Below are 18290 nucleotides of genomic sequence, written 5' to 3' on the forward strand. Positions count from 1 at the left end.
GGATTATTATAACAACGAGTAAGCCACCATGTTCCATTCAGCACACTCACAGACTGCGACAGCCAGCGAGCCCTGGGGCCCGGGGCCAAACTACAATAATCCCCATGGGGACACTTTACTGAGCAGGGCACAGCCGCCGCTCACACACCGGTTGATGACAGCCAGAAACAGGAACTGGCGCCCAACTGGTGTGCCCACTGATTGGGTGGTGTGTGTGGAGGGAGGGGCCGTGGAAGTGAGGGCAGTTCTCTAGGCAGCAGGTTAGTAGTGTGAATGGTACATGGCAGTGCAGGTTGGCTAGCATTGTTATACTGATCCACCCACCTTAATGGGGATCCTTTGGGCGTGGCGATGCCATAGCCCTTGGAGTCCAGGTTCCCGCCCACTTTCATGGTGTCGCAGGGCTTTCTCTGCTCAATGTACTCATTCATGGTGGACTCCAGCAGGTAGGCGTACTTCCCTTTGGACTTTCTGACGCGCAGGACGCCCTCTGATGTCTTCTTGACAAAGACGGAGGGCTCTGCTGATTTCATGTACTGCCACATCTTGTCAAACAGTGCGATTTTAGAGCGCTGAGAACAGAGAGGCGCAGGTCAGACAGAGCTTAAAGATTTCTCAGCTCATCTTCCAACAAACAGAGACTTTCCCTGCAAGTTCAGCTCAACAGGCTGGATGGAAGTGGCAGGAGACACAGTATCAACATCAACACACAGCATGTCTGGAATTCCCAGTGTCATGTCCTTTTGAAGGTGGGGGCCATGCATGAACTGTATTTATACAGCTCAGCTATTTGCTGTTTATTGAGGATTAAATTTAAGATATGGGGTGTGTGTGTGTGTGTGTGTGTATGTGTGTGCCTGGAAAGTGGCCTCATGACCACTACTCTGATCTCCCTCATTATTTCCATGATGTACTCTGAACTGGTCCTTACCCGGAAGAACTCCTTGGTGGATCCGGAGTCCAGGGTCCCGTATGCAATCTCTGTCTGCTTGGCCAGGTCTTCAGCACTCTCAATGGGGGAGACCATCCTCTCCACCGTTAGGAAGGCAGCCAGATTGGCCGTGTATGAGGAGATAATGATCAGGGTGAAGAACCACCAAACCCCCCCCACAATCCGGCCTGACAGAGACCTGCACACACACACACACACACACACACAATACTGCTTATTACAGAGTCTAGCAGATTCACTGATGACCTCTGACCTTTGCGAGAGCATCCTGTGGTTGTGTCACTGGACAGTTCAGACGCTGCTGAAATTTTTTTCTTTTTTTTATAACAATGAATTGAAGTTAGCTGGCACTGTGGCACAGTAGTTAGCAATGTTAGGAGAGATGACATTGGATGGATCCTATGGATCCTTTGTTTCTTGTTTTTATCTTGTGAAGCACCTTGAGCTGCCGCTCGCTTGAAAAGTGCTATACAAATAAAGTCTGATTGATTGATTGAGATAGAAACTTTGTCCATCCTATTCAACCAAAAGTAAATAGAAGAAGGGTTAAAACCAAAAACTTAATTGAAATTAAAATATTACAAAAATTAAATGTGGAGTATTGAATATTAGGTCAGTATCATCCAAATCCCTGTTAATGATCTGATCACTGAAACCTGGCTGCAGCAGGACGAATGTGTTAGTATAAACGAATCTACACCCCCCACTCATGTTAACATTCACATTCCTTGTACCACAGGTCAAGGAGGAGGGGTGGCTGTGATATTTCACTACAGCTTTTTAATCAATCTGAGACCAAACTCTTCTTATTCTCAGTCTCTCCCATTCAAGCTGGAAAATTGAAAAACCAGTTCTGTTACAGTATATTGTCTTCCTGGTCCTTATTCAGAGTTTCTGTCAGAGTTCTCTGAGTTTTTATCTGAACTGAGTTTGCACTCAGCTGTTTCACTATTCATATAGATCAATATTCATATGGATCAGTATTCATACAGCCTTAGTTCTGAATTAATAACTTATTAGACTCAATTGGCTTTTCCCAGCTTGTGATTGAACCTACTCACTGTTTCAATCACACCCTTCAGCTTTTCTTAACATGCAACACTGAAATTGACCAATTAATAATATTTCCTCACAATCATCTTCTTTCCAACCATTACCTAATAACATTTGAGTACAATAATTGCCTGACAAGCATCTGTGAATAAATCTAGCTATAACAGATGTCAATCTGAAAATGCTTTGGCCAAATTTAGGGACAATATTCAGACATCATTTGCTAAACTGGCACAACTGACTGTGTTCAAATGTTGATAATTTTCCCCCCTGAAAAAGAAAGTAATGAAACAGAGGAGGCTGGCACCTTGGTGTAGCAGACGTCATGGTAATTGGAAAGGAAGTGGAAGTTTAGCAATGCAGAAGAATCTCAGCTGGCCTGGAACGAAATCTTACAAATCTATAAAAAAGGTCTCTGCAATGCCAATCTCATATAGCTCACAGTTCCTTATTGTCCCAGTAGGTGACTTCACTCTCTGGATGTAAGTTTACTTATGGCTCCTCAAGTCTATCAGGCAGCATTTCTATGGATCCAACCACTTTCTCGGACTCTCTCGCCCCCATGTCACTCCATGTCTCGACAGTAACTTTGTTTAGTTTGTGGTTTTCCTTCCTGTACTCTTTTTCCCTTTCCCTCATCATTCATTCATTCATTCGTCTTCTACCCCTTATCTGTGATGGAGGCAATCCCAGCTCATATTGGGCGAGGACGGGGTACACCCTGGACAGGTCTTCTGTCCAACGCAGAGTCACCAATCAACCTGAAAATGATGTCCGAACTGGAGGAAACCCAGGCAGGCACGGGGAGAACATGCAAACTCAGCACAGAAAGGGCCCAGGCCGGGAACCAAACCCGCAACCTTCTTATTGAGGGGCAACAGCGCTAACCACTATGTGGCTGTGCTGCCTCTCCCTCATCCTGCACGTGATAATTATTCATCTTAGTTTTTACTGTCATTATTAATCACTAAATAGCTCCTTCTTAGGTATTTTAACTTACTGATGATATTGTGCAATGCGCGTTTAGTGCTATCATTAATTCTCCTGCTGTATGTTTTGTTCGTACTTTTATTGTTTTCTTTCTTCCTCCTCTCGTTCTTTCTCCCTCGCTCATACAGAGAGGGGTCTCTGCATGAACTCAGATGTAAATCCAGCGGAGTTGCAGAGGACTCCGCTTAAGCAGGTCTGTAGGACCAGATCTCTCCGGGAGCATGATGAGGTTCAACCTCAGGTTCACTGAAGGTGCAGTCTAGCACACCATGACCTGAATCTACAGTCTCACCTGCAGTCACAGCAGCTGTGAAGACCAGATCAGCTTTATGAGACGCTTGTCATACCAACCTTGGTGAGATGTCACAGCCTTGTCTCATGAACGCGCCCAGAGAGAACCAGAGTGAGTTAAAGATCCCAAACTCATTGGTGGACTCTGTAGTCAGGGGCAACGCTCCGTCCTCTGGCTCTTCCAAAGTCCACTCATAGGGGCTGAATCTGGACACCTACAGGATGAAATCAGTGTAATCAGTCAGATGTGTTGGGTGCAGATTGTTTTCTTCATGTTGTGATAAAGTGACTCAGCTGTGAATTCAGTCCAGTCCTGAGCCTAAAATCAAACCAACGGTTGGCATTAAAGCATTAAAGCAGCTTTTTGTTAGTTTAGCTCATGTTACAAGGCTAACCTTAGCATCAACAGTCTCACCCACTCACCAGGAAAAGGACGACACTGACTCCTATGTAGGCAAAGACGATGCACATCCAAATCTCGTAAGCCAACGGGTCCAGGAAGGAGAAGACTCCGGGTTTGGACTTCTGTGGCTTTTTGATCATGATGGAGATTCCCAGGGACATGAAGGGTTTGGAGAAATCAATCACTTCCTCCCGGACCAGAGTGATGGTCAGGGGGGCAACTGCTATGTCAGCTTTCTGCAGAGACAGATGGAGGCAGAGCGTGGGACAAGGGTTCCTCCAAGACCAGGTCTAGGCAACAACTTTAGTCCATGAGAGGCTGGGTCCACGTCAGGAGGAGAAACCCTGGGTCTGCTTCATCGCCTTAACTTCACTCAGTAAGATGCACTGATCGAAGAGACTATTATTTTCATCGCAGATGCGCAAAGGATCATTGAATATGCTGGATCTTTGTTTCCAGAAAAACAGAACACATTTTCAGCCTCTAATCTAATCACAGGACCAACCAACCCAAATGGCCTATAAACCAGCCAAAACTAAACCCAGACCCAGTGCCAGCTCCACATGCATTCCAGACCAAGACTCAGTCCAAATTCAGCCCAGTTTTATCATCAGGATGTGGCTTAGGTTTGAAGTCTTACCCCGTAAACCAGCTCTCCGACCATACCATTCCAGATCTTTGTCTCTGCGTCTCTGGCTCCGTATTTGCCATCTCCCACAATCCTTAGCTGGTAGCGTATGCCACAGTGTTTTGCAATCTCTGCAGCCAGGTCAACGCAGTAACCTAGCATCCACAAACACAACCACGCACATGCACACAAATACCAAAACAAAGAGACAAACTGCTGTTGGACATTTTAACATGGGTGTCTATGGGGATGACTTTCTGCTGGATTCTAGTGGTCTGTAGAGGAAATGCAGGATTTAGTTTACACACTAGCACACACTCACACACGCACACTACAGTAGACATACCTTCATAACGGTCATTGTCTTGAAACAGCTCAGCATTTTTCTTCAGCATCACATAAGGAGCCTCCTATACACACACACAACAGATGATATTGGTGGTGGCAATCATCTCCGAATGTAAGAGGGCGAATCAAAATTCTCGTTGTCATTGAGACAGTCAGTTGTGTCTTTATTACCAGTATAGTTGTAACGATGACCGTCTTGTTTTCCATGCCCATGGTGTCATTAGGGTACAGGTCTGACTTCGTTACCACCATCTTATCCACCTCATTCCAGTAACCAATCTATGAACACGCACGCACATAAACACACACACACAGAGGTTATTTTCATGCACACAGTCGGCGTACTGATGTTAGTGAACTGATGGTTACCTTCATCGGTCCGCTGTTCTTCAGTTCCATGACGGTGACAGAGTAGTTTACTCTCTTTCCATACTGGTCAAACTGAATGTTCCCAGTAAGACCATCAACACGCACCTACGCACACACACACACACACACACACACACATGCAATTTTCACACGTGTTACAAGCTCAGATTTGTGACTTCTTTGTGACGGTGGGGTCTAATCAGTGATTACCTGTTTGAGAGCACGTTCAATCTCCACCCCCTGTGCCCACGGCACTGCTGGATTGGCCAGACAGTCCCCATTGTTGCCACGGCGACTCATATCTATCCGCTGCTTGTGAAGGAATCGGAAGGCCTCGGTCATCACGTGGACGGCGTCATAGGTGAGGGCGGAGGTATACTAAAACACAGAAACGTCATCACCTCAGGATCTGGTTCAGCTCTGAGGGGGGCTGACCAGTTTAACTTAAAAAAAAACGCTAACACTGAAGGATCCAGGTCTTACTCTGATCCGTGTGTCGGCTCCAGGATACTCTTTCTCCTCCAGAGCCTCCCAGCGCTGGTCAAACTTTGCAACTACAGGATCATCAAAGTCCACGATCTGAAAGCCGGACACATTCGCTCCTCCATACTGGATCTTAGAGAGGTCACCATCTACGAACCCCTGTGACAACAATAACGCAAGAACTCATGAGATGAATTTGACCTTTAGGAGAGAGAAGTTTTGCGAGATGCTGTGAGATTTGTGAGTGAGATTTGAATCATTACATGGCATCATAGCACTGCTAGATCAGATCAGATAAATAATATCTAGTCCCTTATTTTGATTATATCATCTGATTCCCCGGATTACACAGAAACTAGAATTTAAAATTTCATTTAATATTGAAAAACATCACCAGAGTGGAGGACCTGGAAAGCTTCATCGACACTTACTACCAGCGTTGCGTCATGGAGCTTCCCGCAGACAACCCGGGCCAACAGAAAGAAGATACACAGACACATAGGATCTCATTACCACTGAGGTCTCTCTACTCGAATCCATCAATAAGAAACTGGATCTGCTCAGCTTATTACACCAGGAGATCAAGCATATCAAAGTTAGCCTAGAGTTACTTGGTCCAAATCAACTATATTACCAATAAAAGAGAATGCCTGAGATCCTGCAGACCAAAATCTCCAAATTTCCTTCTCCACAGGCAGCATTGAATACTGGGTATATTTATCTCACCTAAACTATCAGAGCTAGTCCACTTTATCTTTGATCCACTCCTGGAGAAAATCTGTGGTGACCTGGGGTGCTGAAACAATCTTCCTATGTCTCTTATGGAGCATTTAACTACAGTTAAAATGAAAATTTTACCACAAATCAACTATTTATTCTCCATGATAAATAGTGTGAAGGAGGATGGAGGCACCAAATTTCATAAATTGCTACTTGGCAAATCAGCTGCAATATATCACTAAATGGATAAATCCAAAAGCAGATGACAACTCCTGGCTCGAACTTGAACAAGTAGACTGTAACAACATCAGTATTTCTGACCTCCCCTTCATTACCATGACCCCCCAGTGTCACAACTGCTTCAAAAACACAAAGATTGCCTCAGCCCTCTCAGCTTGGTGGAAAGCTCTAGAGAACACAGGTTCCCAACTGGAACCCTGTGTGTTCTCCCCGATCTGGCACAACCCAGACTTTGTAACTAACAAAGTCCCTCTCCATCTCAGCACTTGAGAGCAGAAAGGAATCACCCACCTCCGTGACCTCTTTCAGGAAAAGCTACTTCTGAAACACAGAAGATTGATTTGAGACTTTTGGAATAAGAAATGGAAACTTTCTCCAATACCTTTCGGTGATGAAGACAATCAAGAAGAAAATTGCAACTCTCCAGAGTACCGCGCTGGCCCCAGAATTTGTCATAAACATCACAAAGCTTTCTCAGAAAAAGAAGAAAAACCTCTCTAAAATATATAAGTTACTCTCAAGCACCCATTCTATGCATCTACCGATATCGAAATGGGAAACAGGTCTGTCCCTGTCTGCTGACACAGATCTGCCAAAACACATTTAAAATGGCAAAAAACTACAACTTACAGCTTATCCAGTACAAGGTGCTTCACAGATCACACACAACTCAATGCAAGATATATAGAAAGGGTTTCTCTCACTCTGATATATGCACACAATGCACCCAGAGCACATCAGACTCCTATTTCCACGCTCTCTGGCTCTGTTCTCCTGTGCAGCACTTCTGGTCAGCTGTAACACAGAAACTCTCCTCCACTTTGGACTGCAGAATCCCATTAATCCCTAACTTTTGCCCAATTGGTGACCTAACAACAACCAACTTACCCATCTTTCCCATTCTGTTCTTGCAGCTCTAGCCATCGCCAGGAAAACAATCCTAGTTAACTGGGCCCCTGACCAGACTCTGGTTTGGTGATGGTCAGACTCATTTAGGGAGTGCCCACTTGCCAGCTCATGTTTGGTCACATCATGAAGAATTGATGAATCCGGCCTAAAATGGGCTGCGCTGCTCTTTCATTCCATCACTATGTACCCTATCTGTGACTCGGCTCCTCTTTTGGGACGCCTTCACCTACCTGGACTTTCCACAGATCTCCACAGAAACCCCGTGGACTTTCTTAATCCTGAGTGAGGTGACAGGAAAAGCTCAGCACCCTTCACCCCATCAGTTCCTACCAGCACCACCTGCTTCCCTTCCCCCATCCATCCTTCGGCATCTTCTCTGTCCTTTATTCCCCCTTATATTCACTGAGGTGTAGCACTGCCCTCCCTGCCACACGAAGGTCACTTCACTCATTAAAGATCACAAACTAACTTTCAGGGAGGGCTGCTGATGGTAACACACATGCACACTGAAATAATTAAATATTTAGCTGCAGGACTATAACTGCATCAATCTCATACGATGTTGACACCCTGTGGTGATAATATATGAGGACAAATACAGACAAAAAAAAAAAAAAGAGAGAGAGAATTTGACCTTCTCTTCTTACTGCTGCGGGAGAAAACAGTCAGTGTTGCTAACAAATGTGCTAACTGTTAAACAGCTGCTGAACTGATATCATTGACCTAGTGACTACTGTCTGACTGATCAACGACTGTCACCTGACACCTGATTTAGTGACATGCCCTTAAACCCTCCATCATTTTTCAGCCACAGATATACAGTGTTTCTCGAGGCAGAGCCAGAGAGTTTGACTCACCAGGTTGGCGATGATGTAGTGGTATCCCTTCACATGTCTGCCTATGGTTATCACCTAGAGACAGGGAATGAGGGGTGAGTAACACTAAAACAACAACAAACTGATGTCTCACTCCAAAGGTCTGAGGTGAATCTGAGGACTGGACTGGGGCCTGGGTTACTCTTGGGCCGGAATCAGTCCTCAGAGTCACAGAGTTGTCATAGTCAAAGATTTTCTGGAATCACAGTGTCGTCAGAGTCACAGTGAGTGGCAGAATCTGAATCCCCACCACGAGAGGTGGAGGGTCTTTCTATCATGGTGATGGATGAATGTCATAGAAGAGAATCCACCTGCTCCATGATGTCTTTCACTTTGTCTTGTTCGCAGTCCAGAATGATGCGTCGCTCCTTACGGATCTCCAAGTCCTGAAAGAAAGGTCAGATGTTAACGGGAAAAAGAGAGAGGGAGAGAGACAGCGAGAGATCCCATAATATTTTTTATCATGTGCCAGTCAAGAAATTATGTATAACCATCTACAAGATATTCCGAGACAAGCCCCACATTTCATCATTATTTATCTGCTTCATTCGTGTATTTTCTAGCACACTCAGAGCAGAGCAGAGCAGGTCATCGTCAACAACAAACTGCACTTCTCCTCCAGGGAAACCCAACGACCAGTTTCTGCACTGAACCTGGAGTGCCTCAAAACCTGAGCCTGGCCACATTATATCAAACGTCAAGTGTAATGTGATGTCACAGTATCCTCAACTAGGACCGGCACCTGAACCAGGACCCAGAGCTCATACCTGGAACAAGGAGCGATACGCCTCGTCCTTCCTCTCATCCTTCAAATTTCCTACATTTATGGCTGTGACCACCCACTTCTTCTCTGCTGCAGTGTCCAGGATGACCTGCAGAGTGGACAGACCTACACACACACAGACACACGGATGCACAAACAGACAGACAGACACATAAACACACACACACACACACACTTTGTCCTTGAACACATTCTGTTTCCAGATTTCTTTTTCTCATTTTCCTCAATGGATTGAAGAACAAAGAAAGCTTTTTTCTGATTTTAGAACTAAAACACAGATTTACAACACTAGAAGACAAAGAGAAGTTTAAACTAAAACAAGAAGACTGGGCAAGTTTAAACTAAAGCAGTAGGAAGAAATGCATTTTAATTGAAACATGTGAAGAAGAGACAAGTTCAGTGCTAAATGAGTAGAAGTAAAAACCAGTTTAAGACTAAAACAGTAGAAATTTAGGCTAAAAGGTAAAGGCAAAACGTTTCTGTCTGATTGGGTCATGGTAGTTTCATCAGAACCAATAGCAGCTCCAAGCAGCTCTAAGCAGCAGATATTAGCTCCATCATCTGGAGGAATGGTGATTTCTGCTGGTCTCTGGAGACAGCTGGGACACAAGGTTTCATCAAGCTCACTGATTCAGGCAGGTTACTGTTTTCATTATTTTACCATTGTTTTTGTTCTATATACATATATTTTTTAACTTTAATTGCTACTGCTATTACATTTTACATTTTACTTTTACAGTTTCTGCTTATTTGTTTTGCTGTTTCCACTGTTTCTCATGATGTCACTGATTCAGTTATTAATTTGGCTTTGGTTTAAAATGAGGGGGGCAGACTGAAGGTTTCATGGACCACCAAACCGCCAGCCTTTTCGGTGGTTGTTGAGCTGCTCTCCTCGGCCATAGTCATCCAATCAAATCGAGGTAAAGGCCCCTGACATTAAATGTGGGATATCAGTGACTATTCAACACACCTGAGATCTAGTGTCATTACCTCTGTCACTGTCGTACAGGTACGCAAACTTCTCCCACTTGTAGTACTCCACTAATGACACCAGGGGGCCTTTGATGTCTGGCCTCATCTGGAGAACAAACTGATTCATGCCTTCTGCCGGGAAAGATGGTGTGATGAAGGAGACATGCAGCGTCTCACAGAAGGAGGTGATGGTGTTCACAGACTTCTTGTCGTAGAAGCCAAAGATGGCGTACACACCTCGAGAGAACTGGGAACAAACTTGGAGAGAGAGAAATAGAGAGACAGAATGAAATTGGCCTCAGGTAAGGTGATAAAGGACAACACAGCAACACGTGACCCCACACTACCAGGTCTGGCCTCTGAGTGTTACCTGATACCGGCAGCAGCAGCAGCATCACACCTGTTCTGTGACAGTACAGCCCACCTCTGACCTCTGACCCCTTATCACCCACCCAGTGCAAAGGACGTTTTGGCCCCACTGTTTCCTCTCCCTTGGTGTGATGGACCACACCGACCACCGAGCAGTTTCTGATCATGTAAATAGTGACATAAGTGTGATGTCTCAGGCTGCTATGACAGGCGAGTTCCTCGTTATATGTTAATGTCACATCATTTCCTGTACGCTGAGGGAGGCTCTGTTATATTTAGTCGTCCTACTTCATTGACCTCATTCTTCTTTTCTAGAAATAAACAGTCCAGTTTCTGTGGAGTCCATGTGGATCCAGGACCTGATCCACATGGGTCTAAGATCTGTCCTTGGGGAAGTAGAACTGGGATCAGAATGCTTCGCTGAGTCTGATCCAGATCCTTACTAAACAAATTTTAGTAGTTCTACTAATTTTAGGATCTGGTTTTCCTGGGGAGAGAGAAAGTGGTCTGCTAAAGGTCTGAGTGAGTCAGCAAGGTCATCAGCTCCATGTCATCAGACCTGCAGCAGCTACAGGAAAAAAAAGACCTCTACACCAATCCAGTACACTAAACCTCAGCCTGCCATAACATCACACTTCAATATAGAGATTGGACTGGATTACGTCTTAACCTGGACCTGGAGTGTTTCTAAACCTGGAACCATCAGGCTCAGACTCACAGCAGTTAGTGACGGCGAAGCTGTTGGCCACCTCCAGGTTGTCAATGTGGGGGGTCAGTCTGAAGTCGGCCATTCCAAACTGGACCATACCAACTCTGAACGCACTGTACTCCTGATCTGCCCCCCTTGGAAACAAGCCTCCTGCAGTGGGTGGGGGTATAGGCAAGGCAAGAAGAGAGAGAGATGGGGGGGGGTAAATTTACATGAACCATCATCATCATCATCATCATGTCATGAACTTGAACATGCTGACCGGCTCCTTGGTTTTTACAGTGTGCTCCTCAGACTCTCCATCTGTGTGTTTGACGGCAGATTGGCTTATTACTGGAGCAATGAATCATGGGATAAGTAGGACCGTGTAGGCTCCCACAGGTGGTTCCTTCATGGTAAATAAAGAAACAGCCTACGAGCTTCTGAGCTGGGACACTCTGTCTCTCAGGTGCAGCTTCTGGAGGATGGGACATGGACTGGGACTAAACTCTTCACTCTGAACACTTTAGACAGATACAGTGTTAACACAATACTGTGATGTCACATGACTGGGGCCAAAGTCTGTGGTGAACCACTGCGAGGCTTATATTTTGAAGCAGCGACAGATGTTAATAGCCTAAAAGACGTTAACATTTATTTCTTTCCTTTATTTCACAGAAACAATTTTCTGATTTGTTTTAGATTTTTCTTCCAGATTTAATTAACAAATTGAAACTGACATTCAATGTTTTCTTTTTTTTTTCATTTCTTTGTATTTTACCTTTTTAAAAATGACTGCAAATCTCCACATATTTGGTATCAGCTGATTCTATCTGTGACTCAGGAAAGACTGGTCACTGTAATAGGGCAGAGTAGCTCAGAAAATAAGAAATAAACTAAACACGCAATTAATATTTCCTGATTTTGCAGATAAAAACACTGTAAACCAGAATAAGAGAAGCAGAACACCTGGAGCTGGAGCTGATTTGAAGTTCCAGTCTTTATCTGATCAAGGGTTCTGCCCATCCTCTGAAGCAGTAGTGATGAAAAATCAGCTCCAAGATCTCCTGCTAAAAATATCTTATTGTCCATGTCTCTTTGTCTTCATCCTGTAAACAGGATAAACTCAGACCAACTTCTCCTCACTCTGAGATCAAAACCCCTAACCCTAACCCAACAGGAGCAAATAGAGACGTGACTCCAGACCTCACTATCAACTCTGGACGATGAGAATTCATGGATGAACAAACAGAAGCAGCAAAGCTCCAAAGAGTTAGATTGATCAACATCTGAACTAACCTTATTCATCAGTTTATCCACTGATCTCAATGTCACGTACGGCAAATTAGGGCTGTGAGAAGGAACTGATTCTCCAGTTTAAGGAGCGAAAACAGAAAGAACCATCAGGAGGAATAAAAGCTCTAGAGACCAGCTAATGGAAGAGAGGGAGTAACTTCCCGTGAGATGTGGATGAGGTCCTCCACGATCACAGCCAGACTAACACAGCTAAATAAACTGCCAGAACACAGGAGGGTCAGCGTACGACAGTAAACACCTGGAGCCTGCAAAACCCTCTGGCAACTTAGGAGGCGACTAATGAAATTACACAAAGAAAAGTCAAAGTCAAGCCCTCAACTGGCATACTAGGAAAGTAATTTCAAAATAAGGCAGAAAACCCTAACTAGAGTCCAGAGAGGAAGAATGAACATATCAAAAATGCTTTCATTTAATCCACCTTTTTTTTTGGCATAAATCAATACATTGGAAATTAAAATACAAGGGGTAAATAACAGTTTGTAAATTATTCTTACGTATTAAAATATGAATAAAATCATTACAACCAGACATTTAAATTGTACTTGATTAATTTAATGACACAATCATTTATTTCCTGAATCATTTTTTATTTTGAAAGTTTCAGTCCTGTTTGTCACCACGGCAACAGGCCACACCCCCTGAGATAATCAGTAATGAGTTGTGTCCCAGTTCAGGGTCTCATCCTTCAGAGGCTGCGTTTCACTGTTCCAGTTCAGAGGCTCCTTCATATGTTCTCCTTTTCCTGGGAAACCAAGACTGGATGATTCGCTGCCCAACAAATCCCACAGTTCATCGCACCTTGGTAATGAAAATATTCCAGCAGCAAAGACAAGCAAGAGAGAGCCAGAGGACAACACCGTTTTAATTATTTCAGCTACAAACAACAACAGACAACAATACATATTTGCATGTTCTCCCCGTGCCTGCGTGGGTTTCCTCCCACCATCCAAACAATTGTCTGTAGGTCTGAGTGTGAGCGTGAGTGGTTGTTGGTCTCTGTGTGTCTCTGTGTGTTGGCCCTGTGATGGACTGGAAACCTGTCCAGGGTGACCCCGCCCTCACCCAGTGTGACCCCCCCGCGACCCAGAGTTGGGTAAGCGGTAGAAGATGGATGAATGAATGAAGGAATGAATAAAAGGTGGATGAGTTCTGTGGATTCTAAGCCTTGAACACGACATGGTGATGTCAGACATTAGAGAAAAGGCAGATAAAGATCCAGATGAATATGGAAGTTTATATCTAATGTTAAGATCAATAAAATAATTAGCACTCAACAGTGCAAGAGCTCTATTGGTTCCCTTGGCATTATTATCCTTCTGCCGTTTCGACTACCTTTTTTAGGGAATTTAAAATACCCCAAAACTCAGCATGTTGAGGCTCTGTTAAAAAAAAAAAAAAAAAATGGCTCAGTGGCGCCACCTTGAAAATCAAGAAAACTCATGAAAGAAAATTGGCACACATGTATCATGACAAGCTACACAAAAAGGAGTCAAGTACCCTCACTCAAACAAGAAGTCGGCCATTTTGAAATGTATATTTTTGGCCTGACTTCAATATCATCTCAAGACCATTAAGATGTAAAAATATCAAATACATTTTTGTGCATTGTACCTGTTTGTACATAACATAAAAACAATTCATCAAAATTGGTTAATGTAAATTTACTTTTTATTCAGGAAACACATATCAATGGCCAAAACGTGAAACCTCTCTAATTGGTGGATTTCACTATGGATGATGAGAACAAGAATACTGCTCATATCCAGTCTATCTATGAAAAAAGAGTGCATTTGGCAGATAGGAGGATTTGTATTGGCAGATTTGCCACTTCCAACATAGCAGATATGTTGGCATATTGCAGATATGGCCAAGCCCATTCATCTGGCGTCTGCTTAAGGCCTAGAGTGTTAGTTTTGCTGTGTTTCCATAGCCTTACCTGGAAGTAAAGATCATTTTCATAGCCTACCCTGCTAGGTTAGCACTTGGATGTTTCAAATGTCAATAAATGTTCAAGTGCTGCTTTACACCAAGTATGAGTACGAGTAAGAGTCATTCAGGGTCTGAGTCTGGTTCCTCCGATCCAACCCCCATCCTCCAAAGAACCTTGGCCTCAGCTGCACTCCAAGTGGTGAATCTGGCAGAATGAGGTCAGAAGTCCCCACGTTCCATGTTTGGCCCAAAGCAGGAGGGCCGGTGCTCGCATTAAGGCAATAGCTTCTGTAACTGCAAGTCCAAGCAAGCTCACTGAGCTTCTGCCAGCATAAAAAAGCGCGCTGGTGATAATGGTTCATTCAATCAGGGCATCACGTGGTTCCTTATCTGATTCTTTTCATGAGTGATGGACTGTGATGGAGCAATGCCTGCACTTACGGACATTTTTGTGTGGGGGGTTATATTTACTGGACTTGACCAGGATAACACCCTACATACATGCATATTTGTATTTGTATGCATACAAATATATCAAATTATACAATTAGATTCAGTAGATTCTATTTGACTCCATTAACTCATTGACATTGGCATTCAGTTTTGTTTTGTTTTTTTTTATTTCTGTGTTTTCCCTTTTTAAAAATGTCAGCTAGTCTCCTCATATTAAGAATCATCTGAGTCAAACTGTGTCTCAGTCTTTATTCTGTCAACACGATAAACTCAGACCAACTTCGCCTTACTTTGCGATCCGAAAAATGCAGGATTGAGTAAGTAAAGCAGCAAAGCTCCAGTCAAAGTGATCCAAATATTTTAGTTACCAGGGGTAGTAATACTGATGGTGGACTGGTGACGCACTGATGGACCTGTATTTCCTCCGCCACTTTATTTTTTAAAATTATTATTATTATTAACTTTTAAGTCGCAAATACACTAATGCCACAGCCTGGTGATGACGGCCAGCTAACATTACGTAACACACCGGTAGCTTAATTGGGCCCAGTGCCAACAGATGCTAACATAGGTAAACTAACTGATAGCATTAAGGTAATGTCTACACATTGTGATATATTGCTGACTGCATTTTCAAATGAATTGGGCATCACCTTGCAGCATTTAAGCTGCTATGCATCAACGGGCCACCTCTGGGAGAACATCCCTACAACAGAGCCTTAGCGCTTCTATAAGTTTTATTTATTATTTTATTTACTTTTTACATTCAGTCTTCATTTGACATTGTGTTTGGCTGTGATGTATAGGTTGTAGTGGTTGTAAGGGAAAAGCCATTTTCAATTGGCTAGCCAATAAATAGGTTGTAAAAGTTAAATCTGCATTAAAGTGTCATTTGTTTACGCTGCCGTGGCCCCCCAGAGAGCCTGCCCCCCACATCTGAAAAAAATCCTAGAGGAAGCACTGTGGACTGTTGGAGTTAGGGACTGATGGACTGGTGGTGGACTCACGGTGGATTGGTGGACCAACAGTGGACTAACTGACTGGTGCTTTACTGATGAAATGATGGTGGGCTAATGGACTGATTGTGGACTGATGAGCTGGTAGTCTGGTGGCGGTCTGGTGATGGACTGATGGTGGTTAATGGGTTGGTGGGCTGATGGACTGGTGGTGAACTAATGGACTCTTGTGGACTGATGGACTGGTGGTGGACTGGTGTGGACTAATGGATTGACTGTGAATGGGTGGGTGATGAACAGGCCCCATTTCCTGTCTCTAAGGTGTCACATGAGAAAACAGAATCTGTAAAATACAAAAACAGAGATATTAGCTAATGCTGATCGATGCAACATAACTGAATGAGATGATACAGGAGACAATTAGTTTTAATTTTTATGTGGACAGGAAGTGGCTGCTAACGACTTCCTGTTTGAATGTGTATGATAAATACTTGAGGCAGAGTCTGCGTGACATCAAAACCTTTTTACTCCTTTTGTTTTTTTCATCAGGTCTTGTTGGCATCTGTGTCAGTGTGTTGGCAACAACCTGATGACACAGTGCCAAAATGAAAACCAATAAGCTCTACAGCCACAACAAATACAACAACTTAGAGACAGGAAGTGCGACTTATCCATCACCTACCCATCCACAGCCAATCCATCAGTCCACCAGTCCATCAACTCATCAATCCATAAGTCTACATCAGTCTGTTGTTGTTTTTGTTGTGTGTCTACTATAAGGCTTGTTTGTGTCACAACAAATTTTATCCCCAGTATAAAAAGTGACAATCCAAAAGTTCTCGCAACATTCCCTGGAACCCTCAGAGAAACCGTTGGGAAACACTGCCAGGTAGTTTCCCGGTCAACATGTTCTCAAACTCTGGCTCTACTCACCTATCCAGAACCAACAGAAACCCACACATTGACAAGAGCCACACAACTGTGGTGATGGGCACACTTCCACACTTCCTCAGCTACTGTACTAGATAACGTTAGCATGCTTAGGCCCTGAGCTGAGCTAAGTAGGAACTGCACCTGATTAGCATCAGCACAATGTTGTCATCATAAAGAGCCTGATTATCATTTAGCTGCTAGCAGTGTTAGGGCGGTCCGTGTCACATGACCAGTGGAGACCAGATTCACAGAGACCTGAACCACGTGCTACCACAAACCCACTGTGGCTCTGTTGATGGTGTGAGGATTCACGACGGATTTCCTCTGATAAAATGAAGACGATGGTGATGACGAAGGCTCCTCTGTAGCGCCACAGGAATGTAAAGGTCTGCCGGTGAAATGATTCAGATCAACAAGAAACAAGAAAATCATTTCCACAAAAATCACTCCCACATGAAACTGGGTTTAGTTCTAACCACACGAAATGGAGCCGAGGCCTCGTCTAATTATAGCCTGTCCATGTTTTAGGATGAAGAAGATGAGGATCATGATGATGGAGATGAGGAGGGTGAGGATGCAGCTGGTCCAGACCTGCAGGGTCCTTCTACACGGACCTGCAGGTCCAACTCTGAAGCGCTTCACGTTAATGCTCCCGATTCACCTGCTCCAGCTCAGCAACACCTTCAACGGTGGCACGCGGGCGCGCGCACCACTGCGCCGCTTGTGAGACGCACGCGCCCGCGAGCACAACCACACATATGAAGGATGAGGATGTTGACACAACCGGGCAGGAGGCCTCCTCACCGCAGGCCCGGGCTGGGAGCGGAGACACAACCGTTCACACACGGACGCACGGGGACGACAGCGGCGCCGAGACATGAATGAGGGTCCTACCGATCTGGACGCTCGGGGATCCGCACAACGCCTCGCGCCACAGCAGGGTGACGACAAGCAGCAGCTTCATGATGGCGTGGAGGCTCCTCGCGCGACGCCACGGCAACCTACAGGAACATCGCCTCCATCACACGGCGCGAGCTCATGGCGTGAGTCCAGGCTCGCGCTGAAGCGTCTCCGGCTCTGCGGATGCCCTTCTCCTCTCTCCAGAAATGCGCGTGCCACCTCGGCTGCTGCTGGGCGGGGGCACGCGCCGAGGAGGCACGAGAGGACCCGAGATCAGCCGAGGGCGGGACGCAGCTGCTGCGGGAGCCAGGTGGTTCGGTCCGGAATCTGCCGAGCCGAGATCACGCAACCGTCCACGCTCTCAGCGCGAAATCTGGGCTCTGCTGCGCGCTCACATGATTCATACATGGAAGAGAAATAAGATACGATGACGCATGCTAAAAAAAATAAAGAAATAAAAAAAAATCTCCGGGTCCTGGTTTTCTGTGGGTCAGGATCAGAGTCCGAACCAGGTCACACCCAGCCTGTGTGGGCATTTCACATCTCTGGCCCAGAACATAGTCTCCTTTCTAAAACCACTCTTGCTTCCTGACCCTCGTCCCCCTTCATGGCTGTTCACATGAACTACTCTAAAGCTGCTTTTAGACCAGCTGAGTATTTAATTCTGTTTCTGTCATATAACAGAAAATCACCTCAAAGCACCTCAGAGCTCAAATACACAGGTCACT

The 18290-nt window shown here is 44.7% G+C and overlaps 1 protein-coding gene across 2 annotated transcripts in view; it reads right to left on the reverse strand.

The window, feature by feature from the left end:
- LOC115048686 (glutamate receptor 2-like) overlaps nt 1–17656 on the reverse strand; it is a 28128-nt gene extending 10472 nt beyond the window's left edge. Inside the window, exons 1-16 of one of the 2 annotated variants that reach the window (XM_029510797.1) lie at nt 17557–17656; nt 11105–11245; nt 10036–10275; nt 9029–9150; nt 8573–8647; nt 8244–8297; nt 5518–5676; nt 5245–5412; nt 5035–5139; nt 4837–4944; nt 4664–4727; nt 4330–4472; nt 3710–3925; nt 3347–3501; nt 932–1130; nt 325–572 (exon numbers count right to left, since the gene is read on the reverse strand). In XM_029510797.1, coding sequence (XP_029366657.1) covers nt 325–572; nt 932–1130; nt 3347–3501; nt 3710–3925; nt 4330–4472; nt 4664–4727; nt 4837–4944; nt 5035–5139; nt 5245–5412; nt 5518–5676; nt 8244–8297; nt 8573–8647; nt 9029–9150; nt 10036–10275; nt 11105–11245; nt 17557–17626 — 2267 coding nt within the window. In that variant the 5' untranslated portion in view covers nt 17627–17656. Of the gene's footprint in view, nt 1–324; nt 573–931; nt 1131–3346; nt 3502–3709; nt 3926–4329; nt 4473–4663; nt 4728–4836; nt 4945–5034; nt 5140–5244; nt 5413–5517; nt 5677–8243; nt 8298–8572; nt 8648–9028; nt 9151–10035; nt 10276–11104; nt 11246–17556 lie in introns of those variants that run through there. The other variant, XM_029511627.1, reaches the window with a different exon arrangement.
- Nucleotides 17657–18290: the final 634 nt, after the last annotated feature.

Source organism: Echeneis naucrates, chromosome 1 (genome assembly GCF_900963305.1).
Source record: "Echeneis naucrates chromosome 1, fEcheNa1.1, whole genome shotgun sequence".
In the NCBI taxonomy this organism is placed as follows: Eukaryota; Metazoa; Chordata; class Actinopteri; order Carangiformes; family Echeneidae; genus Echeneis; species Echeneis naucrates.